The 27,925-nt window shown below is 39.1% G+C and overlaps 1 protein-coding gene across 1 annotated transcript in view; it reads left to right on the forward strand.

Moving 5' to 3' along the window:
• Positions 1–1,196: 1,196 nt before the first annotated feature.
• The window catches only part of STT3B (STT3 oligosaccharyltransferase complex catalytic subunit B), a 46,012-nt gene continuing 19,283 nt past the window's right edge, over positions 1,197–27,925 (forward strand). The window contains exons 1-4 of the mRNA XM_054384758.1: positions 1,197–1,477; positions 23,281–23,389; positions 25,194–25,481; positions 27,238–27,303. Coding sequence (XP_054240733.1) covers positions 1,197–1,477; positions 23,281–23,389; positions 25,194–25,481; positions 27,238–27,303 — 744 coding nt within the window. The remainder of the gene's footprint in view (positions 1,478–23,280; positions 23,390–25,193; positions 25,482–27,237; positions 27,304–27,925) is intronic.

Consider the following 27,925-nt stretch of genomic DNA (forward strand, 5'->3'; position numbering starts at 1 on the left):
AGCAAAAGCAGGGTCCAAGGCTGAGAAACAGGTGACCAGTGCTTAAAGCCAACCGAGGACCCCTTCAGGGGAGCGGTGAGCCCGCGGGGGTCCCCGGGGACAGCTATGCACGGCTACTGCAGCACACGAACATCCAGCCGCGCCCAGCACCACTGGCTCCACAACCGCGGTGCGGCTGTTAAACACTCGAGCAAAGCCTCTCCCTCACGCAGAGTCTCCCACACGCGCCCACTTCGCGGACTACGACTCCCGGCAAGCTTTACCCTCCCCACCCACTCCGCGAGGCTCGAGCAACCCCGCGCAGAGCACACCGGGAGCAGCGCCGGCCCGCCCACACACACCATAGCGTGCTTGTATGGCGCTGAGGACTACGAGGAGTGATTTGCGCTCCTCAGTGCGCCCATGTGACTCGCAAGCCTCGCTCCAATTAGAGGAAAAGGCTGCCAGTCACCGCCGTCCTCTTTTTGTAACTCGCTGCCCCCCAATGGCCTGAAGCGAGCACAACCTCTTCGACGCGCTGCCACGCCTTCACCCCGATCGCTCCGATTGGCTGCCTGAGTTCGCCCCACCCTGTTTAAATACCTGTCACTCTATGACAGGCCGTCACAGAGTTCCTGTTACAAGAGCTACCGTGGGGATTGGTCACTCCCGCCCCGCCATCCTCGCCTTCACCTCAGAACCCCGCCCCTTCCCCGGTAGCTCCTCCCGCACTGGAGGGCGGCAATGTCAAACCACTCGCTTTAGCGGACACGACCCACCACTCCGCACCCGCCTGCCCCTTCCCGCCTGGGACCCTGAGCGCGGGCGGCAGGGTGGTCGCCGCCCCATGGCGGCAGCCGCGCGCCTCTGACTCCCTGGCTTTGCTCTCAGCCTGCGCGCGCGCGACATTAGGCTTCTCGGCTCCACCCCCTTCCATCACTCGCCCCGCCCCGGACTCGCGCCCCGCCCTCTCCGCTCCGCGCCGCACTGGGATGGTGACGGCGGCGGCGGGAGGCTGAGCCCGGCTGAGCGAGGAGGCGGTGGCGGCAGTGGCAGTGGGGAGTCAGCGAGGACCGCTGAGGGAGCGGGCGGGCTCCGCCCCTCCCCTGCCGAGCCTCCCTCCCCCTGCCTTTCCTCCCGCTCCCTCCCCCACCCCTCCTCCGCCTCCTTCCCGCACGCGCCAGGCGGAGAGGCTGCGAGGGAGCCCCGGGTACAACATGGCGGAGCACTCGGGCCCCGACAACAAGCACAAACCCGCCGCCAACTCTGTGGCGCTGCTCAACAGCCGCACTGGGGCAGGCGGCGGTAGCGCGGCGCCGGCAGCTGCCGGCGGCCCCCCGGCGGGCGGAGGCGGCCTGTCGGGGGGCCTGTCGCAGCCAGCGGGCTGGCAGTCGCTCCTCTCCTTCACCATCCTTTTCCTGGCCTGGCTGGCCGGCTTCAGCTCCCGGCTCTTTGCCGTCATCCGCTTCGAAAGCATCATCCACGAGTTCGACCCCTGGTAAGTCCTCACCGCTGCTGAACGGGACAGAGAGGCGGGAAAGCCGCCCCCTCACGGGGTGCGCCTCAAGCGGGCGTCGTGCCGTGAGCCCCAGCGGTGGGGGCAGAAGGGGAAAGCGCCCCGCAGGTTTTCCCCGCCGTAGGGACGGGGGAAGGCCCCCGCCGCCAGCTCTCCGCTCCCCCACTTCGCGAACTTGCTCTCTGCCTGTACTCCTGGACGCCGGGCGGAGGGAGCCGAGAGCCGCGAACGCCCTGGAAGGGAGAGGAGGGGGGCGGTGCAGGCGGGACACGTTGTGGCAGGTCGGAAGGAGCCCGAGGGGTCGCGGTGCGCGGGCACTGGCTTGAGGGGCCGTCGTGGGGCAGGCCACTTCGGTGTCCCCGCAGGGCGGGAGGAAACAGGATGGTAGAGGCGACGGCGATGGCAGAGACCTCGGGAACTGGGAGGCGGCTGTTCTCCCGGAGCCGGCGGAGGCTGCGGGTTGGACGCGGTGGAGTTGCGGCAGGACCCTTCGGTTCGCCGCCAAGGGGTAGGGAGAAAGTTGTGGTGCTGGCGCGGAAGCAGGGTGCCAGGCAGGAATCAGGGGGTTCGGCGACGGCCACCGTAATGTACCAGTTCTACCAAACGTGACCGGCGTCCTGGTCCTCGTATCTCGGCGTTGTTCTCCAGACGTGCGGTGCGGCTTCCCGGAGTGGACTTTTTTAGAGCCGTTGTCGGTCGAGGAGAGAGGAGGGTGAGGAATGCAATACAGGAAGTAATCTTCATAAAAATGACTTGAGGGATTACAGTGAAATAAGTGACATTGGTTTATTGCCAGGTATTTCGAAGCGCCGTTTCTGAGCCGAAGGACTTAATGCTGTTTGCCTCACATCTTGATTTTTCTAAAGATTACTTTTCTTCCTGGGGAAGCTGCCTGTTCTTTTCCCTCTTGGAGGGTACTGAGACCATTTTATGTATAAGATCAAGGAATGCTGCACGCGTTCCTTGAAGCAAGGCAAAGGGAGAGATGACGGGACTTAACACGGCGGTTTTTTAATGCAAAAACGTGACAGTGAATTTTGGTATTAGTGGCTACTTCATCCTGGGAATATATGTTTTTGGAACTTTAAGTAGGATAAGCAGCAGATGACTTTAGAACAATGAATGATCTGATTTTTAATTTAATATTTTATGTCTTGGGTCTTATTGTTAATCTCGTGAAGGAAGGAGATGCTTCATTTTGAAATGCACAGTAGATACTTTGTTAATCTAAAGTCGTTACTAAAATTGTACTTAGCTGCAGAGCATGCACTCCACTTTGATAGTTGCAAAAGCACAACTTCCTCTTTTCCGGTTGTTTTCCTCTTGTCTCCCCCTCCTTTGCCCCCTCCTCAGTGTATCCATTCAGAAATCGTGGCTCAGAATAGCGGAGAACAAGGAATTGCTTTGTTTATAAATGCTGTCTGAAGAAATACACACTTTGTGATGTGAAAGCCCAATATCTCAAAATATCTTCAAAATATCAAGTAATTGCCTGTTATTTAAGTGTTCTTCTGTAAACATAAATGAATGGAAGGAATGCAGACTTTCAATTAATAAAGTTAACAATGGGGAAGCATAGTTAAACACATCTGCAATGAGACTATGAACCTGGGATTATATCCTGTGAAGCAATTTTCAGACTCTTGTAATCTGAATTAAAGCGAAAAGACTTTCCATCATGTAGGAAACTATTTTTAAGCATGCATACTACATTTTTGTGCAACTTAGATTTTTTTTTTTTTGTAATCAAGACTCATCTTTATTGCATAAATGAAAATTTTACAGCGTTGCGTTGCGTAACTTTTGTTATTAAACCTTGAAGGACATTAAAAAAGGTTCTATGGGAGTTGAGTTCATAGTCATGATATGGTTTTAAAGACAAACTTCTGTTTTAAACAATGTGTGAGTTGATCCAGAGTCATCTTCAGTATACAAACAAAAGGCATTGCTGTCTATGCTGCTGTATGTACCTTTGCTACTTACAGAACAGAGAAGGCTGGCAAAACTCATTGATTTTAATGCATGTCTGTGAGAAGCAGGTTAAATGTCAAGAATCATGCCAGTGTCATGTTGCTGCATGCCAGAATGGTAGAGGCAAATGCACTTAGGTTAATTGGTAGAAAAGAGAACCTAAAATGGTAGAAACTAAGAAAAACAAAGGTCTTTTTCTACTGCAGTGGCAATATTGATGGAAAGAGTAAAAAATTGTATGGGTCCTAAATACTGTTGTGTAGCTAGGTAGGAATGATTTTTCACTGTTGTAATTACGAGTCTTAAAAGTCTGAATCTAATGTGGGAAAAGAGATTAGATGCGGTGGGGTTTGTTTGTTTGGGGGGTTTTGTTTTGTTTGCTTGTTTGTGGTTTTTTTAACTACTTCTTTAGCAGCTTGGCCAAATAAACTGGATTTTTTTTTTCATGACGGTGACCACAGGTTTTGCTGGTGGAACAGGTCCATAGTTTTCTCCATTCCTTTGTCTTTTTTTCTGACAAGTTTGTGTAGGATATCTTGTAACGTGTTAAGTCACCTATTCCCTAGTATTTATTTTGTGATCAAGAGAGGAAGCTGATATATATTTGATTAAATGAGGAGCATGATGCGAATCAGTTATTCTTTTGAATGGAAAAAAAATATTGCAGAAGTGCAGAAAGCTTTCTCTTAGGAATACAGTTTTCTGGTATGGGTGTAAGAAATACAGGAGATCTGGGGTGGGAGGAAAAGGAGATTTGCCTTGGGTTTCCTAAATTCTCATTTAATCAGATACTTTTTTTTTTTTTTTTGGTAACAGCCCTTTCAAGATGCATTTCTGACAGTAAAGTTAGGTTTTGATTCAGGATAAACCATACTCCAGTTGCTATTTCTTCAAAAATGACTCAAACATAGTACAGTAGGCCAAGGCAGTAGAAAAGAGGAGAGCATTTGCTTTTGAGCTCCATTAAAATACAACGCCTTCATGAGGAAAAGACAAAGTAGTATTTTGAGGTCATCATACTGTCACTTACAAACTTGTAACCTGTTCATCATGTGTGTGCTTTTTGGCAGTTCCAAGATCTGATACATGAAGGCAGTCAGCATTAACTTTAAGCTGTGCATTTAACTTCAGGATTTCATTACGAGACCAAGAGCTTGAAACATGGGCAATGATGGTACATTGAGATGGATAGCTGTCATGTCTGAAATCTAGTTCATCTCTTGGCTGGTTTGGCAGCTGGGTGGACCAAGATAATTTATTTTTTGTGGTATCGACACACAAGTGCACAGTGAAGACTTTTTGTGAAAGTACAACAGTGTGTTTAACTCAGTTGTCAAGAGAAGTCATTCTTTGTCAGATGCTGCCTCACATTCTAGCATGGCTGCTGCACCAAGACAACCAGAACTGTGGAATACTTGGACAGGGACTACTTTCTATGAACTGGTTTGCCTGAAGTACAGCTCCAGCATGCCCATAAGCTGTTTCATTTAGCTGCTCATATCGTGTGTGTGTGTGTGTGTGTGTATATATAACACAATCTATGTGTGTGTATACATATGTATACATATGAGGCAGCTGTATCTAGGAAGACTGTTGCATCCTAATACTGCTACTAACTAAAATGGTAGCAAGCTTTGGTACATCAGTAGTCTTCAGGGAGTTCTATTAAAATAGTAACATTCATTCTGTTTGCACAGTTCTTGCCATTAAGTCACACATGTGAGAGCTGTGGCTGATTCATTAATCATATCTCATGACATTAGATCTAGCTTTTATCTTTCTCTGAGAATTTTAACAGTTTGTTAAACACCAAATTAATACCAGTTAGAGTGAAAGGAGTGAACGCTGATTTAAGATGGTATGCAGAAGCTCGTGGGTCTGAGAATGAGACCCTCTCTGTACCAGTTTGCACATGTGGGATGGAGCAGCAGTGGGATCTTTGTTGGTTACAGTTGCCAAGAATGTTGTCTCTTTCTGTACTGCCAGTTCCTGGTACTGAGCACTGCTACCACAGTCTCCTATACATCTTTGCCTCTTCCAAATCGACATCATTGATCATTCAAAACCACCAGCTTTTTAACTGTCATCAGGGTGACCATTGTTCATCATACTTCACTGAAGTAGCACAATTGTGCCAGTGGGAAATATGGTTTATGTATCTTGATAGCAATCCACTTTCTTGTCGCAGATACCATCATCTACCATTAGTTGACTTTGTTGAATGGGTGTGAACTGGTGAAAATAAACATAACGTTGGTGGTGTTGCTTGCATTTCAGAGGCAGAGAGGTTAAAGGAAGTTAGGATTTTATCTTGGACACAGCAGAAAAGACAGGTTTTCCTTAGGCTCAAATTGTTTGCTAGGTGAGTTCTTGTTCTGTTACAGACTTCTTTTCATTAATAAAAACTTAAATTATACACCTAAAAATATGAAAGCTTCAATCGTGTTAATGGAGTTAACGTTAAAAGTGATATATGGAACTGATTGAATATTGGATGTTGTGGAAATGTATTTATTTCAGTGATAGAGAATAAGGTTGTGGGTTTGTTAGTTGATTCCATGCTTGCCTTTTGGAGTAGGAATTCTCTGTCACTGACTCTGCAGTCCTGTTTTTTTCTTTGTGCTCACTCTAAAGCAGTCACGGTGAGCTGATTCGGTGAGGTAAACTGTCAGAATACTGTTAACACTTCAGTTCCCTGAGCCAGCCCACTAACAGTTTTTATACTGCAATTTAGTTACTTATTTTTGAGGAAGAATATGAATGTTGAGAGGGAATGTAAGTAGCAACCAATTTGAGAGGGTAAACTGGGACTGAGTGGAAGGGTGGAGACATATATACATGTAAAGCCAGAGCTCATTAAGAGATTGGAGCAACAGGAGTGACAGAAGAAGGGGTATGTAGCAATGAATGAGAGTATCTTAAGCTGATGTTCATAGGGAAAAAAATTTCATTAAAGAGGATGATACTGGTAGTGTCAATCTCAATTAACAATGCTTGATCTGTAGGCTATGGTCAGATATGGCCCACCCAGATAATTCATCTGGTCCTTTGCTTACCTGCTAGTGCTGGGCAAATGGACAGCAGATTGCATAGTTCTTCCTGAGGAGTGACAGCCACTGTCACTTTCATCACATAATCTTGTTAAAGGTGAATACATGAATATAGATCTGTTTATAATCTTTGACAACTTCCAGATCTTGGGAAAGTATTTGATTCCATTACAGTTTGAATATAATCACTTTGAACTCATTTTGAGATGCTGTAAATGTCATGAAATTCATATTAAAAACTTCCAATGGTATTTTCATTGACAAGCTTTTTGAGTCTATGAAATGAGAAGTAGTCTATTTTATATGAATTAATTTTAAAAGATTGTGTACTTACTGTTAATGAGCAGTTAGATTAAGTGTTCTGTAACTTTTTTCTAAATGTAAGATACAGACATGTTACATTTGAATAATGAAAGTTGTTTGGTAATCCTAAGAATTTTAGCAGAATTTCAGGTAGCTAGGTGGCTCAAACTCATTTCTGCTATTTTATTGTAGCTGGAAAAATATTCCAGCATAGTCTCCTTAGTGGGGCCTGTGTGTCCATGGAAGGCAAGTTCAAAGGTTTTTGTGTTCTTGGCAAATAGCCTGCCATATATCTTTCCCTTCACCCTTTAAGTGAGGAAGTCTAGCTCAGATATGTTTTTTTCATCACTTCTATTGTAACATGATAGAAGTTGAGAAACTGCTAACATAGGTCAGTCTCTGGCTTTTAGGGCTTTCTAGATTATAAAATATTGAGTCCGATATGTCCAGACATTTGAACAGCCATTCATTGTCTGGTTACTTGGAGGGCTCTGTGTTGAGGCTAAGCAACCTTTTCCAGAAGGTTGATAGTGTTAGCAGTGAAGAAGATACGTGGTTAACTGCTGAACTACTGCTTAAGAAATTGCAGAAATAGGTAAATATTAGAAATGTAATGCAAGGAGAACAATCTAGGGAAAGAAGATTGGGTAGAGTTGAAAGGCATAGCAGAGGTGATAGTTTGTGACTAGCAAGACCTCAGACTGGATTTGGTCAGTTAGACTGATGTAGCTGAAAAGCAGTTAACCATGTGGCCTCATAAAATAACCATCTTTATGTCCTCACTTGCACAACTTCTAATTGGAGGGGAAACCTCATGAGACTTCATATGGGTGCAGTAATGGGGTCATGCATGAGTGGATAGGAGAGGGAGTGTTTGTAAAACATACAGAGTGTGGTTGAGTACAGAAACTATCCCTACAGTCGTCTTTTGGAAAGTATAGGTGTGACAGAGTGCTTGCAAAAGCTTGACTCTTTCATTGATTTGTGGATAGCAGAATGAAACTTGAAAAGGAAAATATATTGGAATTCTTAATGTAGTCGGGGTCAAACTGAACCAGCAAGTTTAGCTTTTAGCGACATGATTTTTAATTTTTTTTTTTTTTTAAACAGTCTTCCACAAATACTCACAAACACTTGACTAGCTAGAGCAGGTGCTATGATGAAAATCATTGAATGGACTTTTCTTGGCAGATAGCCTGTTATTTGAGCAGCTTAATGGGTTCTGTTTTTTAAACAGAAATTTGATTTGATTACATAGCGTTAAGGTGGCTTATAAAGGTTGCCTTTTGCTTTGTATCATAATTCTGTCTATAATAGTCTCTGCTTTTGGCAGCCTGTAATCCTAATACTAATGTTCTTAAATTTGTCTCAGGCTGAATTGCTGGGGGAAGGGGAGAATTGAAATTTTGGACAGTAAAGCTAACAAGAAAATCCAAAGTTCTGTAGATACTGATAGTTTTTAAATTATTTGGAGGTGGATTAGGGAGGTGTCTTTGCTATTTTATGAGGATCTCTTCTCATTTCTCATTTAATGTCTTTCTGTGCATGGGCTGCAGCATTGCCTCCTTAATTTTTGAAATTTTCATTCTCACAAGCCCTTTGAGGTGCATTTGTACTGACATTCAGGGCTAATCCTAAGGGCTTCTTTCTACTTAGCAGAGCCATTAAAGCTTCTGCTTTTGAAGCCTGTGGAGCCTGCACCCTGTAGCAGGCCACGTGTAGATGTTTTTTTTTTATTATTAACCATCAGTCTTACCACTTCCTTGGAGAACAAAGTGAACTTGGGACAAGTATTAGGACAAGTATTGCTACAGTGTTTTGTGCTCTGTGTATGTGGTAAATTTTGTAGTATGTCCAATGGACAGACTTAATTTCCAGCCCTCTAGCTTTATAGCTGAGCTGTTGCTGGGAATCAATCTGAGGTATTTTTAATGTGGGTGGCTGATAGTCTGGGCTTGAGAGGTACCATGAAATTGACCCTAATACCTTACAGTACACCTTATGTAAGTTGAAGCAGCTGGAGAAATGAATTTAAGGACACAGATGCAAACAAAACAGATCAGCTTCTGTATTTCTCAACTTGCTACTGCTTTCCCAGGGTGAAAGCTCCTTTGGCATACAGAGATCTAAATGCTTCCCATACTTCAGAAGTTCTTGCTGTTAAGTGAGGCAGTATAATATCCTTTGTTTTAAATAAGGAATAATTGTATGTTTGTACATGAGTGGTTCTAAGAGTAGAAAACAGTATTACAGTGTCTGTCTGCTATGGCAGATCCAAGTCCAGTATCATAGGCTCCTTTTTAAAGAGCCTATCTAATATAAAAGACTGGGGTATGCAAACTGTAATGATAATTACTTCTGGGTGTTACAATGCTTTATCACAATTTTCTACAGCAGTTGATTATAGGGATTATATTACCTTGTTAGGTAAAGTGCATGTTGGAATTCCGTTCAGCTGACAATCCAGCATCTTTCCAAAACTTCCCTCACTTAAAACAAATCCCTTGGGAAATTGCATTACAACTGAGGATGCGAGTTTGGTTTGATTATTGATTTTTGGTGGTGTTCTTAATGAGAATGCTATTAACTCTTTGACTGTTTTACACGTTATTTACATTTATTTTAAGTGAGTAGTTCACTCTATGCATGGGCACCATCCTGTTTGTGAGTAGTGGCTGGGTTTTGCAGAATGGAAAAAATAGCATTTCGTTATATAATTTTAAAATGGTCTAGCACTGGGCAGCCTACATTTTGAGTTCTTGGCTTTATTTTTTTCAGTCTCTGCATTAATTTTTTACAACTGCTATGCTACAAATGTTAGTCAACTTCTTCAAATACAAGGAGTGTAATTTTATTTGGTTTTATTACAATCTTCCCAATAGATGAATATTATAAGGAAATACAAGTATAGCAATCCCCCTGTTTATAGCAATTAAGCGTCCCTCTGTTTGGGGATGTAGCTGACTAGGAAGACCTCATATTGAACACAAAATACTTGTGTGTTATAGCCAGAGGATTTAAAAATACAGCAGTGCATGTTCCTAATGCAGAAGCAAAACATAAAACCTCAAGCCTAATTGTCCTGAATATTTTTCTTCATTTATCTAGTACTTTTTTTCCTTCCGTCTCCCCCCCCATAGTTTATTGCATACATTGGATGTGCTTCCTTCCTGTTATAAATGGATCCTTAGCAGCATTTGGAAGTTCAGTCAAATAACTCAGAATTTCATAATTATTGCTTGGAATGTATATCTTGAAAAAGGCTTTAATTCTTTCTCTGGCAATAGGTAAAATGCCTTAAAGGTGCAATTCTTCTAATTTAGGAAGCCAGCAAAATAAAATCGGAGCTCTGGCATTGCTATAATTGATGTTAACAACAGAAGTAAACAGAAGTGTCTCTGGCTTACTTTACTGTAGAACAAGAGTCATGAAAGCTAATGCAGTGTTTGAGTTTTCCAAGAATGTCATTGTCTAATGCCTACTGTGTTTTGACTGTTTTATACAGGTGACTAGAATGATTTATTTAATGTCAAAAGTCTGAAGTAATATTTGAAAAACTGTGCATATGTCTCACAATTCATTTTACTCTGTAACAGTTTTCGTCTTTCATTTGCCAAATAGAAAATGGATTTTGACACTGGAGAGACTTACCTTAAACATTTGCAACAGTATCTTAATTTGTGATGTCTCAGGTCAGCTAGTAATGACAAATGTAATTTTTCTGCCAGAGCTAAGCTTGTTCAGGAACCAAGGAATTTTTAGTTTTGCTTCAGGAAGGAAAGGCCACAGAATAACTTCAAATGTTAGTTTGTTAACTGAACAGTACTTTTACCTTGGAAGTTAAACAGTGTTGTCTTCTATCTGAGTATCTAATATGCTCTGCCACAGTACCCATGGATATCATTTGCATGTTGCAAAACACATGGAAGATGATTCAAAATGTTCCTTCAGGAAAATCTAGGAAGGTTCTGTCACTGATAAGATGGCAGTTCAGTGTTTTGAGTAATCCTGACTGAATATAAACAAGACAAGTTGCTGCTAAGGTTGTCTTAATGAGTATAAAATTTACCTTGTTTGCATCTGATGAAGTGGATCTGTTCTTCTGAATTTCCTGTCATCTGTTGGGCATTTCCTGGAACAGTTTTCTACTGTGTTTCCAAGTTAAGGCAGTTCACTGAAATCTCATAAGCACAGGTGTCAGGATCTGGAGCTTGATGTAAGGAAAGGGAAATTCTCATTTTCCAGTGGCACATAGCTATTGTTTTGTAGTCTGATCTGATCTCAAGTATCCATGGGTTCTGTGACCCACAGGTATTTGAGGGTATATTATCAAAGAAAACTATTATCAGTAGTTTCTGCTGAGGTCTTCTGCCACACCATAACTTTAAAAGTCTGCCAGAAATAAGATTGCCATTGGAATGCTGAGAATCTAGAGCTGAATCCCTTTTCTAAATCAGGAAGGCTAACTCTAGTTTTCTAATCTAAATTTGCATTTGTGGAGAGAGAGAGTTGAGAGGGCATACAGTCTGGTGAGGATTGAAGCATTGAAGGTCTTGGAACAGGCCAATTTAATTTGTCTGGAAAGCAAAGAGAGATGTTTTGGGTTATGTGACCTAAGGACTGTCCCTTGAGAACTTCTGCTAGGTCCCTTCCAACAGCTTTCTATCAACCCCACATGAACCACAACTGATCCTCTTGGTTTGGTATCCTCCTTTCTGCATTCCTTTTCACAGGCAATCAGATGTTCATTTTGCCCTGTTTCCTGTGACCACGAGGGAGAAGGGGAAAGATAGTACCTTAAGTCAGTACTTGTAGTTTAATAAAATGGCATTAAAAATTAAACTAATTTATTTTTGCTGATCATTAATATAGAATAGAATGGCTGTAGCTACCAAACTATACTAATGTAGCCAGCTGGTCAGAGAGGTCTTTTGGAAAAGACCTGCTCCTGAACATGTGATAAATGAGGCAATGGTGGGTAGTCTATGAATATTTCTATTTGTGGCAGAGGACATCACAGGTCAAAAGCATATGTGTGTAATACGAAGTCTGGCTCATCTTAAGTGTTCCACCTCTGCTTTTTGTTGTATTTTTGGTTGGTTGGTTGGGTTTTAAACCCTTTTAAGGTTACTTGTAAACATGAATTGGATTTTATTAAAGTGTCAGAGAAGTACAGTGCAGTAGTTTGATAACTATGATATAATAAGATTAAGCAATACTAGAAATTCCATTAGACATGTAACTTTAATTTCATGTTATACATGATGGGAATTTAATATTATAACTACTGTCTTAAATGCTAAGCACTTAATCTGTAGTGTTTCTGTGAGGATACCTAATAAAAAGCAAATATGTTTTGTTATTTCAATTTTGTGTTTCTTGTGCACGGTGTTTAAAGAAACATTGGTAACCATTAAGTACAATAAACAGGTTCAATTAAAAGCAGTGAAAACTTGCCTTTTTTTCTTTTTTAAATTTAGTCTTATTTAAAACAGTATGAAAGATATACAATTAGTAGAGTGGATAACTGATTTTAAATTCTGCTTTCCATAGTTATTTCAGAATAAATCAGACATTGAAAGCAGATCAGGAATGCAATTATACTTAGGAAGCTGGACTCCAGTCTGTGTATTTTAGGGGAGGACAAAGACCACTTTCTCTTGTCATTTAAATTCCAGATCTTTGTTTTATTGATGACATTCTATTGCCACATCAGTTTCCTCCAGTGTGAGAATATGCAGTCACCATGCTAACAGCTGGAAGCCACCATCCCTTCTGTTGGACTGTATTAATAGGTCATGTGAGTACTCCAAATCGGCTTGAAAGAAAAATCAGGTGAAGTACTTTAGATCATCTCTAGAAGGGTTTGCTTTTTCACTGTGATTCAAGCTAATTTGTCTAATTTGGGCAGAAAAGTAGATTAGGAGTGCTTCCATGCTCCAAAGGTCAGTTGAAGGACAACTGCCACAGTTAAATTTGTGTAAATTCTTTTTTTTTCCCCCTTACCCTTTTGCACTTTGGGCTATATTCGTACACTGTTTTCTTTTAAGCTCTACTGGATTAGAGCATAACTATTGTCTATCTCCAGATTTCTGCAAACCCTAGGTGAATTGTTAGTTTGTTCTGCAGATAGCTATATAGATAAATGTACATATCCACAGTAGAAAATTGCCTAACCCATGCTAAATGCCTGATTAATACAATATTTATGCCAGGTTACTGAATGGTTAAGTAGAATTTGAGCAGACATATTTAAGTTAGATAAAACTAGATCTTTAATCTGGCCTCATTCACTGGGCAGAAATTGTTCAAGTTAGATGGACTGGTTCTGTTCTGATGATGCTTTGTGTTATCCACTCAGAAACATTAATTTATTTAATTTTTTCAATAGTCATAGTAAAAAGTCAAGTCAGTATTGCAATAGATGGAACTGAACAGGTATACTCAGAGAGGTCTGCTTCTTGGACTAAATCTACGTACAGAAAGGACAATTGAAAGAAAGCATAGTCAGGTAACTGTCAGCTGGTTTTAGTAAGAATGGCAAGTGCATTAAGACATGTACTAAAGATCAAATATTTAAGGAATATTGGATAAAACACTTTGAACTTGCTAAACTGACTTACACTGCTGACATTGAAACACCACAATACATTCTTTTAATTTCTGTGAACTAACAAAAAGTACGTTGACATAATCTATCCAGAGTAGTTTGATATCTAATGTCCAATTCTGTCTGGATCTACTGTTTCTCACATACATAGAAGTTCAAGCAACAGGATAGGCTGTTGGTTATTGAGGGGTGAACACAGTAGTTACTGTTAAAGCTCTTCTGTGGTGCTGTTGGTGCTGTTTTAAGTGTTCTGCCAGAAGTAAGATTGTCATTGCTTAAATATTACATGGGGTGTTTAGGATCTAGAGCCTGTCTAAGGGTCCTGTGTACTTTCTACAGCTTGACAGGATAGAAATGGTCTGCCAGGCCACATTGTGCCCAGACAGATTCCTTAAATTTCTTGTGATGTGAAGCGATTGGGAAGTTGGTTCTACTGTATTTTGGTGTAGTTAGTGCTTCCATAGCTGCCACTGTGTTGTAGCATATAAATGACTTTATGTGGCAGAGATGATGACTGTGCTATGTACTCCCAAAGAGTTAAAATGTAATTAAACTACTCACAATGAATATGAAATATCCTTTATTTTACCCTATATTTCAGACTATTACAAACATTAGTATTCTTTTCAAGGTACACGTTAGATCTTGCTACAGGACAACAGGTAATATGTTTGAAATCAGTTTACAAAGAATCCAATCTAGTTGTTTAGGTGTTACAGATTGCTTTGTTCTATAGCAGACGATTATGAAGAAAGTTGTCTGTGAGCTAGCTAGCTATCCTCTACTCCCAGTCACTTCTTGTGAATCAATTGTATTCAGCCCCCTGATTTCTAGTATCACGTTTCTCACAGAAAGATTTTTCTTCTTAAAATATATTATTTAACTAATTGTCTTTTGAATTCCTGCCAAGCAAATCCTCATGTACCATCCTTTGACTTAGAAGGTCCTGAAGTTAAGCTGCCTCCATCACATTAGAAAAAACAAGCATGAATCTGTTTCATCTGGAAGAAACACATTTCTAATGCATCACAAAGTAGCCCACTAGCACTCAGAAAGAAACAGACACAACACTGAGGCCTTTTGAGTTTGTTGTAGTTAATGTGTTGAGCAGACAAACGATGCCTCTAAAGAAGCTGATACTGTTGAAAGATATGGAACCAATACTGCCATCAGTATTGATGTCATTCATAGTGTAGCATCTGTCGTGAAGTGTATGTCTGGTAGAGAAGAAAACAAACATTCTCTTTTCCCATGTAGGATTTTCTAATGCTTCTGTTTGTATCTTGTTATTAAACCTCTTTGCTATTTTGACTATTTCAAGAAAAAATGTCATCCTCACTTTATTCTTAGGTCTAAATGTTATGAATGGCAGAATGTACTGGCAAAGTATGTCTTTTAAGTTTGATTAAGCTAGCACTTTTCTTAATAATTTGCCTTGACACAAATTGCTCAAAAGCAAGACAGAAAAACGGTCATCAAAAAACCTAATAAGCGTTAGAGGAAGTGTCTGAAACTGTAGGCAGATATGTGCCCACTACAATGATGATGGGAAGCCTATTGTGGCTTCAGATGTGGTATATTTTGTGGAAAGTATAAGCTGTGGTCATGAAGTGATTTAAAAAGCTTGCAGCTCTTTAGCAAAAATCTTGAAGATGCCCTTGGCTTTTTGAAGAAGTTGGAGTGACTGTACTTTCCCTGTAGAATTTCATATCATTAAGCTACTGGCAGCATGCAGTTTGTGATTTTAGCACTTGCTAAGCGTGACATCTTATTGCAGGCAGTGAAAATACCATGCAAAGTAATGTCAGTAGGAATGCTGTAATCTTTCTTAAATACATTGTGGACATCCTGATATTCTTGATGGTTATGCTTAATGGTTATTCTATAAGAATGCTGGTATCCTTCAGGATTTTCATTGAGCATGACTGAATGTTGAACCTGAAAAATAGGTTCTGATTGTGCCATCCATCTCCTTTTTCAGCCTAGGATTTCCACTGTTCTTCCCCATCAGGGCTTATTCTAATGGTATTATGAACAGGTTGAATTTTATTGCTCAGCTGGATTCCAGGAACAGAAGCATCTTCCTCCTTTGAGCTGAAGTTTCCATCTTTTTTGAAGTTAGGTGGCCACATCACTGGAGAACTTCCCTCCATCTTATTATTTCAACATACTATCTTTCATATAACATTTTTCGAGTAAGTATGTTTGTTCATAATTATGAAAACCGAAATCAAAATCAGGATCATGACCAATTTTTGAACCTGAGGAAACTCAGAATGATGCTTTTCAGACATTAGACTTCTGGTTGACAGTTCACTTGCAAGATGTACATTTCTCTTTTCGAAGGGATTCTACTTGAAACAAAACCTCTAAAGATCAGTTGGGCATTTCTAAATGTAGAGCACTCTTGGAAGCTTTCATCAAGTACTTGATGTTAGTTGAGGCTTATCGATGCATACAAAGAGCAATTACACATGCATATATTTTGAGATAAAATGATAAAGGCTAAACCATCAGAAATACCAGAATTAGGACAATACTAAATTCTATATCAGCCAAAGCTTTTATTTTTTTCTTTCTGGTGGACATGACCTAATAATTGTCTTTCAATCAACTTGGACTGTGCAAACATGTGCTTGTCCGTTGTGAAAGACTTTGTGGAATTAGTGTGTTCGTTACTCCTGGGTGTTTGTTGCCCAGTGAGGTGCATAAACTGTGGTTTAGTGTGCAAAGTTGATAACTTCTTCCACATAGAACTGTGACAGGTGTGCATCTAGAGAAATTCCAGAAAGAAAAATGGTGGATGCATTATGTACTTGATTATATATAAATGTTCTAACTGGGGACAGTTCATGCAGTGTATTTTTATGTTTTTATTAGATTTAAGACTTAGTTAAACCATTCTGCTGTTACCAGCTGAACTTAAAAAGAAAGGAACATGAGATTTTTCCGAAACAAAATTGCCTTATTGCTCATCAGTTTTGTGGAGTTAGTCTGTTTTGTCTCAGGATCCCCCTCCATCTTTCTGATTCTCGCTGTCTACTTGCTCCATTTTTACCGTGAGGTCTGTATCAACTTGATTTTGGGTTGTGAGGAGTAGGAAGGGCTCTTTGCCTGGCATAAGTACTTCTGCATTTTGATCCCTGAGGTAAAATTCTGATCTTGATTAACTGAAACTGGCTTAAATCTCCATGCACACTTTCCAAGGTTTTAAACCCAATACAAGTGAGCATTTTCAGGATGAGAAATACTGCCATAGTGCATTGAATTAACTATGTGATAGATTTGGGTTATTGCACTTCCATTTTAAAAACTAAATACAAAACACATTGTGGTAATTGCTTGTTTATAAATGCAGACTTCATAATTAAGATTTCCAGGATGTTGTGCTTGTAGGATAATATGTAGGCAAGCAGGTGGTTTTAAATTTAATATGGAACACTGTGTAGGTTTCTTCATTTTAGTGGATGTTACTGAACTTTATCATTAGATTTTGTACTGAATAAATGGATAAAATATGTTGGATATAGAGTAAATCTGCAACTATCTTTTCAAACAATCTAGACTTGTCATCTGTAATTAGATGCTGTATGGCAGAATTGATTCTGTAATCTACATTTGCATTAGAAACTAACTCCTGGAATTGCACAGATAGCTTGTAATGTTCACAGTTGGTTTGTATCATGCCATTTTTCTGAGCTTGCAGATGTGAAAATTTTTGTGCATCTGCAGCTGAAGACTTTTAGAGCACAGAAGACTTTATAATTGCTGGCCTAGACATTTTCCAATAGATTCTGCTAGTAAGGAGATTACATATTGTCAGATGACTATAAATTGCCAGATAAAAAACCCTGTGTGATGGGGCAATAGGAGTATGACATTTGATAGGGTTTTAGACAGTCAACATTCTCAGGGGAAGCAACACCCTGATCTTGCACTGTCTTGCAATGGGAGGATCAAATAAATTCCATCGCTGTTAGTGTGATTTGCCTTAAACGATGTTAAGGTTTAGATGAAGTAATTGAATTGCTGTACATGTGCTCTTTTCCTTTATGTTCTTACTTTTTCAGCAGGCTGAATTTTATTTAAATGTTCATCTTAAATAGTACGTTTGTCAAGGAAATACTAAACTTAGGAATGCCAAAGCCAAAGATGTCTCCTTATAAATATATAGCAGTAATTTTTGCTATGAAGTGCTAGAGAATTCTATAGCTCCTGGATAGAGTGATTGCTGTGACTAGCATTAACTAATCATCTTGCAGCATTGCCTTGTGGCATCAAAAAAGCAATTCGTAGAGCACAATAAAAATCAAACCTAAGTATGAACATATAGTTAAGATTATGTATTAACAGTATATAACATATAACAGATTTTATTTTGCAAGTTGCCTAGTTAAGCTTTCCAAATTAATGTTTCTACTAAAAAAGAATTACACCTCTGCTCAGTTATTTTGCTGTTGCTGCTTGTGTTCTGTTCTATGCTGAAAGGGCAATATACTTTGAAAATGAGAATCATGTGTTTATTAACTCATCTTCAGTTGTCTACTGAATCAGCTATAGGTATCTCCAATTATGCCACAAAATTAATGGTATCGCTTGAAGAGTGCTTTTGTGATCGTTAAAGCATTACCCTAAAAGTTCAGACTACAATACCAGTCTGATTTGGTGGTTGGGACTTCAAATGCTGAAATGTACAAAAACTTGGGATTGTTTGATTATTCCTTTAGTGCTAGCTTGGAGGAGGAGACAGTTCAAGTACAGATCTGACAGAGAAAGGAAAGTAGAACAGCAGAGCATCACATTTCCTCCTAAAATGTCAGCTAAAATAAGAAAAGTCAGCACTTACTGGTGTTAGTCAGTCAGGTCCTTAACATCATTGCTGAATGTTAGCAAATGTGGCTGAGAACTTGAGTATTCATCTCAGTCTTTCAAGCTAAGTTTTTAGTTAGGCATGTACTTCACCTAATTTTATTTTTTATTATTCTCGGATCTATCTCGACATGCCTCAAAGGATTGAGGGAAGATGACAGGGAATCTTGAGAGATGGGTGAACAGTCCCCATACATCAAGATCAGATGGGTGTGAGGGTTAAAGGTGGGAGAAAAGGATCCTTTCCTTCAGTCTGGTCCTGTGACTTAATACTGTATCCTATTTAGTCATTGTAACCAGCAGCATACTCCAATTTCTGTCTCTCCTTGGCGCTAATGTTTAGTAAATCAGAATGAGGGTTTGGATTAAAACCCTAAATATCACCTCTTCTTACTGCTGCTGGAGATGGAGGAACTGGGGAAGGTGGCGACACTGAAGCCTGAAATGTGACCCCTTCCCAGCACTGACTGTTCTTGTCTCCATTCTGATTCATCCCTTTGCTGCAGCCCCTCTTTCTCCAGGATGTAGGCACATGTAGGCACATTTTCTGGAATTTCCCAGGGCTGTTTTACACCCCTGTGAAACCTATAGATATTTGTAGATACCATGACAGTACTGGTATAGAAATGCAGTCACGTGGTGCTGTGTTTGAAATACAGTTTGAAAAGTACCATGATAGTAAGAAGGTTGTGTTTCTATGGTTTGTGGTGTTTACTGTTTCTTAGCAGCTCTCTCCATTACAGCTGTGCTGGGTTGTCTCGGATAGAGTTATTTTCTTCACAGTAGCTCCTATGGGGCTATGTTTTATATTTGTGCTGAAAAAAGCCTTGATGATACAGGGATTTTTTAGTTATTGCTGAGCGGTGCTTACACAGAGTCAAGGCCTTTTCTGCTTTGTACACTACCTCACCAGTGAGTAGGCTAAGGGTGCAAAAGAAATTGGGAGAGAACACAGCAGGGACAGCTAGCCCCAACTGACCAAAGGGATGTTCCATACCATATGACATCACGCTCAGCATATGAAGCTGAGAGAAGGGGGACAAGGAGGGCAGACATTTGGATTTATGGCATTTGTCTTCCCAAGGAGCCAATGTGTTTGATGCTGTACTGGAGATGGCTGAACACCTGCCTGCCCATAGGAAGCAGAAAATTAATTCCTTGGTTTGCTTTGCTTTATACATGCAGGGTTTGCTTTATCCAACTGTCTTTATCTCAACCCACAAATTTCCTTGGTTTCACTCTTCGATTCTCTCCCCCATCCCACTGAGGAAGGGGGTAAGCAAGCAGCTATGTGGTGCTTGATTGACAGCTGGGGTTAAACCACAACAATCCTTTGGGTGCCCAGTGCAGGGCTTGAAGGATTTGAAATAATGACAGATTTGATTTTAAAGCACTAGATCAAATTTATAGCTGTTACTGCTGTTTAGCTGTTAATGGGCAGACTTCTATGCTTGCCATGGGGCTTGCTTGCCTTACTGTGTATTAGAGTTTAGAGCTCATTAGGGGCTGCTTTTTGCTTTCGCTGCTTGCTGTGCTGCTGCACTGCTTACCAGCTTACTCTGCCGTGGCTGGGAACATTTTGATAACAGCAGTGCTGATACGCCTGGGCTGGCAGATGGCAGTTTCTGTGCTGCTGTACTGGACAGGCTAGAACTTCACTGTGAACCCCATTTGAAGGGACTGTGACTTTCTCTCTATTCAGGCCGAAGGGAAACAGTTTTACAAGGTTCAGCCTTGTCCCCGAAGGAGTACTGTGCTACAAGGTGAGCAGGCAGTATCAGAGCCTAATACTGGTACGTGCTGGACTGTACTGTTGTCTGGCGCGCTGCCCATGGCTGCCACTGTCAGTGCCTGAAGCTGCCTTTGGTATGCAGCATAACTCATCGAGCTTCTGCTTATGTACACATAGGATGAGGTGGTGGAACACTGGAACAGGTTGCTCCATCCCTGGAGACATTCAAGGTTGATGGGGCTCTGAGCAACCTGATCTAGTTGGGGATGTCCCTGCTTAATGCAGGGCAGTTGGACTAGATGATCTTTAAAGGTCCCTTCCAACCCAGTGCCATTCTACGTTTATATTTACATTTTAACTTATTTTTGTTTGGAGGTTACCAAGTGAAGATGAAGTGAGCACTTATTTTTAAAGTCAAAGTGAGGTGCTGTAGTTAAGCTTCTAAATACGTTTTTAGGTTTCTGTGGTCAAAAGCTTATTTTTCCTTCTTATGTATAGGTCTACTCACAGTGGAAAAATTAATGTACCTATACTATTGCTAATAATGTCTGCTGTAAAGACATACTCAGCTGTTTCTGCATGCTTTCATTTTTGGCAAAAGAATGAAATGTTTTTTGAAAGAAGGGGTAGGTGTATCCAAAAGTGTATTAGGAGGGAAGATTAAATTCTTACCTCTTAAGTAGTAGAAGTAGAATGCTGTTACGTTGCATTTCAAGTCTGGGTTGTAATTCACTCTTGTTAAAGACTTAATGGCGTGCTGCCAAAGCACAAGACAATTGTTCGCATCCTTCTGAAGTCAGTTACAAAGCTTTGCTAGTTCAAAATATGAGGAGAGTGTCAATATTCTTCTTACCTGCTTCATTTGTTTAGCAAATCTTTTAATGCTCTAAAGTAAACATTAGTCATACTTTTGTAGTCTCTGTGAGTTTGAGTCATAATTTGAAAATTTGAAAGTAATACATGTGAGTAAATATCTTCTTTTGTTTCCCTTTTAAAGTTCTAGGATAACAATTTTGGCTTGGGTTTTGGTGCATTTTAAATCCAGTCCATAGCTGGCTGTATTGTACGTGTCCTGTGCAACAGAGAACTCCTTCTTTGTCTCCTACCACTGCAGGCACTTGGCACTAAACAAACTAGCAATAGACCTTGCTGTGCTAAGATAAGAAGCTAATTTTTTTACAGGTACAGCATTTCATAAATCATATTATAGTTGACAGTTCAGACCTGGAGAATTAATTAATATTGAGAAATCTAGTCAAATGGGAATAGTTGCAGGCTTATTAGAAACAAATGTCACATTGCTGTTTGATGCAAAGATTTCTAGGTCAGAATGACTGATGTTTGTGTGAATTTTCTTATATAAACATGACTAATTACTTTTGAAAGCCACAGTTTTATCAGTTAATGTATCCTGTATAACTGCTTATTTAACATGTAAGAGTGTGTTCCTGAAGATACTGCACTTTACATTTTTATTTATTTAATATTTAAGGTCATTTGATGCTGTGGTAGTTCAGTCAGTGGAAATATGCAAGTTTGCTGACATCTAGACTTGAATTTCAATTCTTTTTGTTCTTTCACTGTGTAGATGAAATCTGCTTGTGACCTCTATGCGGTTGTACTTGGTATTAGACTTGTACTGATTAAACAAATGGGAACTTTATGGGTCTTACAGTCTTGAATGACATTACCTTTGTTCTGTTGAAATGAATTAGTTCAAAATAAAGCAAGCTGTGCTATTCTGGGAATCCTAGGTGTCTGTTAGAATTTGACACAGATTTAAAATTTATGTTAAAAATGTTGTATGTTACCAATATAAATGGATATTTCCATAAAATAGACCAAAAAAACCCCAAAACAACAATAAAACAAAAACACTCTGGCTCCTGGTTCTGTCCTGGAGGTCCCAGCTCTGGTTTCTTGTTCTGACCTCAGGGTCCCAACTCTGGCTCCTGGTTCTGACCTGTGGGGCAGAGGTGGCACTGGCTCCCTGTGACCTTCTGTCTTGAAGTGGGGGGGAGCAGCCACAAGCAAAATAAAACAAAAACACCACACAAACCAAACCAAACAAACATAACCTTTTCCAGTCCTGAATAATGTTTTTGGAAGTCTTCCATGGTGGTTTGCTTATCTAAAACTTGTCTGTTACAGTATTCCATTTAGTCATCTGAACTTCTACTTAATTAACAAATATAATCTTTAATACTTCTTGGACTAATGAATTTCACGTTATCTGGATTCCAGCTGAAATACCTGTTAGGAAGGTTGAGTTTGTGGATGTTGCATGTTTCAGAGTGGTGTTCACCCAGCCTTTTCTGAGCCTGAACTTTCTTTACAAAGACTTAACAGCATCAATGCCTGTAGCCTTGTTCGTTTGGCTATTGAATGATCATGAAAGAGTTGCAGTTTGGGGTTATTCTCATAGCAGTCTGGTACATAATTTGAGAATTAATTGACTTTGTAATAGTTGAAAATTTTTGTTCTCTGAAGTTTGAGAAGTTGGGAAAATTATGTTCCAGAAAAGTATAAGATTCATGCCTTGGTGGCAATCCATCCATGGTTTTTAAATGCTGTATGGGCAATGTGGTAGACTGAGATGAAATTATGCATGGGAGGGCTTGTGCTCAACAGGGATCTTTCTGCAGCAGAGAATGTACAAATTTGGAAGATTAAACTTTATCTATGTAGATTTTACACTGGGTAGACTCTTACCAATTGAATAAAGGGAATTTTTTTGCTGTGTGAAGAAATGGACTGATTCCCTTTGTTGATTAGCATTACATTACTTCACCTCTCAATGTTACATGAAATAGGGCAGTAGCAGGTGTACTGGGTAGCAGTCCTGCTTCAGAGTGGGAGTCTTGCATTGATTCTTTCATAATCTTACTTCTTAAGTGGTATTTTGGATGTGGTAAATAATTGGTTCATGGATTATATTTGAAAACCAGGTATAAAAAGGAATGCAGAAAATTACAGGATTGTTTGTCAGAGTGATAGAAAACTTTTAATGTTTACCAAAGATCCCCCCAAAACTGTAACATTTCATCTGTGTTTATGCACTGGCTGTAGAAGTGAGGAAAATACAGCGGTTAGTAACTGAGAGCTTAGTAATTTGCTTTAAAATTCTACTAAATGAGAAGCAAAAGTTTAGTTACTTTCTGGGTCTTAGAAAACATTGGACTTAAGTATGCCTAAAACTTAGGTTCTTGACTTTTATTTTTGCCCTCTCCCCTTCTTTATTTCTTTCTAGGTTTAACTATAGATCAACACATCATCTTGCATCACATGGGTTTTACGAATTTTTAAATTGGTTTGATGAAAGAGCATGGTATCCATTGGGAAGAATAGTAGGTGGAACAGTAAGTATTGTACTAATAATTTAAAGATGACTTTGCAGTAGGTTTTTTGAACTTCCAATACAAATTTGACATTGATAAAAGAAGAGTCTTAATAAAGTATGCTTTTAATTGTCAAATTGCAGAGGGAATGTTTTTAATTTTTAGTTGCAGGACAGTAGGTCAATATGATTTAGTCTTTATCTAACAGCATACTATGAACAAGAAGTACAAAACTCAGTTATATTTCCTTACATATGAACTTCCAATAGTAATAAGTAAGGGTGTTATGACTCCTGTAATGGTGGTACATAACATGGAAAAAACAAAGGATGTGTTTGTTTGTGGTTTATTTAAAAAAAAAACAACCCAGACATCAGTTATCTAAATCTCTTAAGGCACAAGTTTTAATACAATGGTGTATATTGAGTGGGCTTCATGTGTGTATGGAAAATACTAGGATTCACTTGGAAAATACCTTTAGAAATTAAATCAGAAGGGCACCTGTATGAAGAATCAAGGGTAGGTGAAATTGGTGTCAATGCAAGATACCAGACAGGAAAGGTGCACCAAACAGTAGTATCAAATTAAGATACAAATATTGCTCATTGATAGAATAGCTTTAGTAACACTAAGTAATACAGCAAGGTGTTACTTAGAGTGTGAAAGTGCATTAAAACTTTTCCATTATAGTCCATTTAGGTGCACTTACAAAGTTTTTTTTTCTAACAATTAGCTTACCATTTGTTATCATCTCTTAGAGATACTCGAGACTTGTCTATGTAGCGTATGTGTGTGTTTTTTCTATACCTACCTTATCTCAAGTTAAAAGCCTTAAGAAATAGAATTAAAATGTCAATTGCATGCATTGTTTTGCAGATCAGATGCTATATTATGTTTTAATAGTTTGTCTTGAAAACCAGCTCTCAAGGGTGTATATTCAGGGAACATTCTGTTGCCTATTAATTTGTTTTAGAACACACTTCTCAGGTTTCGAAGGAAACTAGAGCAGACAAAGTACATATCAACTTTTCTAGTACATATTGATTTTTCTAATGTTGATAAATGTGGGCAGATAGAATTCCTATTAAGAATATTTTAAAGTTCTCCAATATTCCATGGTGGATTTGATAGATTTATATAAGCCAATGCTACCTTTCCTGGAGGACATCTTAATTCAGTTCTGTAGGACTTTATTTTAATCCTTCATATCTGAAGATGTCCGTGCATGTCTTTCAAATATGTAATGGTCAACTGACTGTCCATCAGCTAGTCAGCTTAAAAAAAAAAAAAAAAAAACACCACCAAGCAAAAACAACTTATTGATGCAAATTTTTTTTCTACTATGGGTGACAAGAAGTGGAAGAGTTTCATAGTATATTTTTGGGGGAAAGGGATAGAACTGGGAAATACTTGGTTTTGTCTTGTTCCTTTTGGGGCTTTGGAATTGTTTCTTTGCTAAAGCTGTTACCTGGCTTAAAATTCTTTTGAAAGCTTTAGCTTCTGCTTCTATACCTTAGTGACAAATTCTTCTCATTATATGATAAATGTCAGGCAAGATAGAATATTAGCTGTATGCTGTTTATTTGTTTACAAAATGGATTAGATGTAATTGTTAGCATTTAGATAAAATTTGAAGAGCCTCTGGTATTCAACAGAGTTGTCAAAACATGATTACAGTAGTATTAAAATAATTCTGTTAGCTTTACCTGCTCACTGCTTGTACCAACTTAGGAAATTACTGTTTCATTGGAAATTATATGCAAATACATCTACCATGAGCTCTTGCTGCAATAACCCAGTGGGCTATTTTTTTTCTCTCCTTTAGGTATATCCAGGACTGATGGTGACAGCAGGCCTTATACATTGGATTTTAAACATGCTTAATGTGACAGTCCATATAAGAGATGTATGTGTGTTCTTAGCACCAATTTTTAGCGGCCTTACAGCTATTTCTACGTTCCTGCTCACCAGAGAACTGTGGAACCAGGGAGCAGGGCTTTTAGCTGCCTGTTTTATTGCCATAGTTCCAGGTTACATATCCCGATCAGTAGCAGGATCATTTGATAATGAAGGCATAGCTATTTTTGCACTGCAGTTCACATACTATTTATGGGTAAGTAATGGCTGAGTCTTTTGCTGTGGAAAGGTTTTTCAGTTTCTCCTCCAACTAAATGACTGATTTTTCTTAGAATCCATTGAATTCTTATTTTCCTCTGTCTCATCCCTCTTGCCCTTGGCTCTTGATCAGGCAAGTACTGGGAAGTCATATAATCTGAACTACTCCATGGTCATGCTCTTTATTTTGCTATATGAAAGTACTGTTTGACTGAAGTATGTGTGTCCTACTGTAGTAATAGTAATAATGATAAATCTATGCTTTTAAAGCAAACAGAAGAGTCGTTTCTGTTTTGCAGTTTGGAGGTATTAGTCTTACATGAACATCAGACTTCAGCCTCCTTATTTAGCTGGTGAAAAGCAGTAGACTCTAAGTATCAAGTGCTGTGAATTGTCTTCTGGAGAAGCTTTTGACTATATGGAGGGTTTGGGCTTTGACTTAAGCATCCAAATTAAATACCCAAAGCTGTCCAGATCAAGATACTAATAATGTTTGCATGCTTTAAAAAAAAAAAAAAAAAAAAAGAAAACCAAAAGACCAACAAAACAAACAAAAAATCCCCAAACAAAACCCAACAAAACAAGAAAACCCCAAACCTGGTTTCTTTTAATTAGCTTACTTGTTAGTGCAGCATGTCTGGCACTCCTTAATCTCTATGTAGAATTCTATCTGTGTGAAGGAGTTTAAGCAAGTTCAAGTTTTTCTGCACTGTTCATTCTGTGTTGGATATATGCATGACTATATTGTTAATTCAGCAGATATTGTATGGTACTGGCATTTGGTGCATTCCTTGAATAATTATGCTTTCCATTTTTAGTGTCTCCATATATGTACATGTTCATTAAGGATTTTCCCTCAATTTTGTCAAGAGTTCTGCTTTTTATGAGCAGATATATATTTCAAACTTGAGATACAGTTGGTAGGAGTACAATGAAAGGGAATTCAACTTTTCCATGACTGACTGTTGTTACTTAAATGCAGGTTTTAAAAATCTGAACTTGCAGGAAATAAATCTGTAAAGGTGTACTGTGTTTGATAACAACAAAAGAATCAACCTATGTTGTTCCTTTTTAACTACTGAAACATGATAGCAGTTACCTGTTCTTATGGAACTCATATTTAGCTAAACTGCATAGTGCAATAATGTTTACATGGACTCTTGTAGAATTATGTATGAATCAAATATATTTTATAGATAACTTTCTAGCTTTATTTAATGTTGGGTTTTGGGGTTTTTTTTATTCCTATTTTCACACAATCACAACCATCAGTTTTGGACAGAAGTATACTCCTGGACCAGTTATGGATTCTGCTAAACCTTTAGTAGTATCTCACTGCTCTCATCCAGAGAGCAAATCCTAACTGAGTTTTTCAGAATTACAGGATATTTCTTTTGTCTAGTAATTGCAGGTGCCAGCCAAAGTAAGCCATGGATAGTTTACACTTAAAATTATAAAGTGGTCTGATGTTCTAGAGAAAGTAGCACAGAGGTCTTTCAAGTACTTTTCTACATTTCATCATGAAGCAGAGAGTTGTATTACATCCTGCCTCTGCTTTAGCTGGAGGGATAGGTATAAGCTCTTCCATGTGTGAATAAATTATGCTTGTGGTATGGTTTAATGGATATCAGTTCAGAAGAGTACAAATATAAATTGATACATGCTAAAGAAGTTCTCTTGACCATTGTTTTGGAATTAAATTTTGGAATATTGTTCAGTATTTGTCATTCTTAAATACTTTGTTATTTTTAAAGGTGAAGTCTGTGAAAACTGGGTCAGTTTTTTGGACAATCTGCTGCTGTCTATCCTACTTTTACATGGTAAGCCTTGTGTATGTATATAATAGCCAAAGTATTTGAGTAGGGCTTACATAATCCATATGTTGAGAAAGAACAGAAGATTTTAATCTTTGGAGCCATAATATAAAATTGTTGCTTGGTATTACTAACTTTAAATATAAAAGCAAAAAGACATAATTAATGTTTTGAAGTTTAATGTATTTGAATAAACCAAATGGAAAAAAAAATTGAAAGAACTCTTCAGTGTAACAACTTTACTTAGAAATTTATCCTGTGAATAGGTCCTCTGAGCAGGATTTTTGTTTTGGTGCAGGTGAATTAAGGTGTCATTTTGATACTCCTTTGTCAGTGTCATTATTACTCAAAGGCAATAATAATATTTAGAATGTAGGGACAAAGTTACATATTTAACTTTGAAAGCTGTTGTTTGGGTATATTTACCCATAAAGTAAAACTTAACACCAGAACTGCTGAATTAATTCAATGTCATATTAAATGATCATAAAATCCCTTTTCATTCTTGGTCTATGAAAATGATACTTCTTACTAGTAATTTGACAATAGGATCATGATTAATATGAAATGAGTTCCTAGAAAACTTAGAAGATTTCTATTCTACTTGTTTTCATGTTGTCTGAATCAG

The sequence above is a fragment of the Indicator indicator genome, chromosome 11 (assembly GCF_027791375.1).
Source record: "Indicator indicator isolate 239-I01 chromosome 11, UM_Iind_1.1, whole genome shotgun sequence".
NCBI lineage: Eukaryota > Metazoa > Chordata > Aves > Piciformes > Indicatoridae > Indicator > Indicator indicator.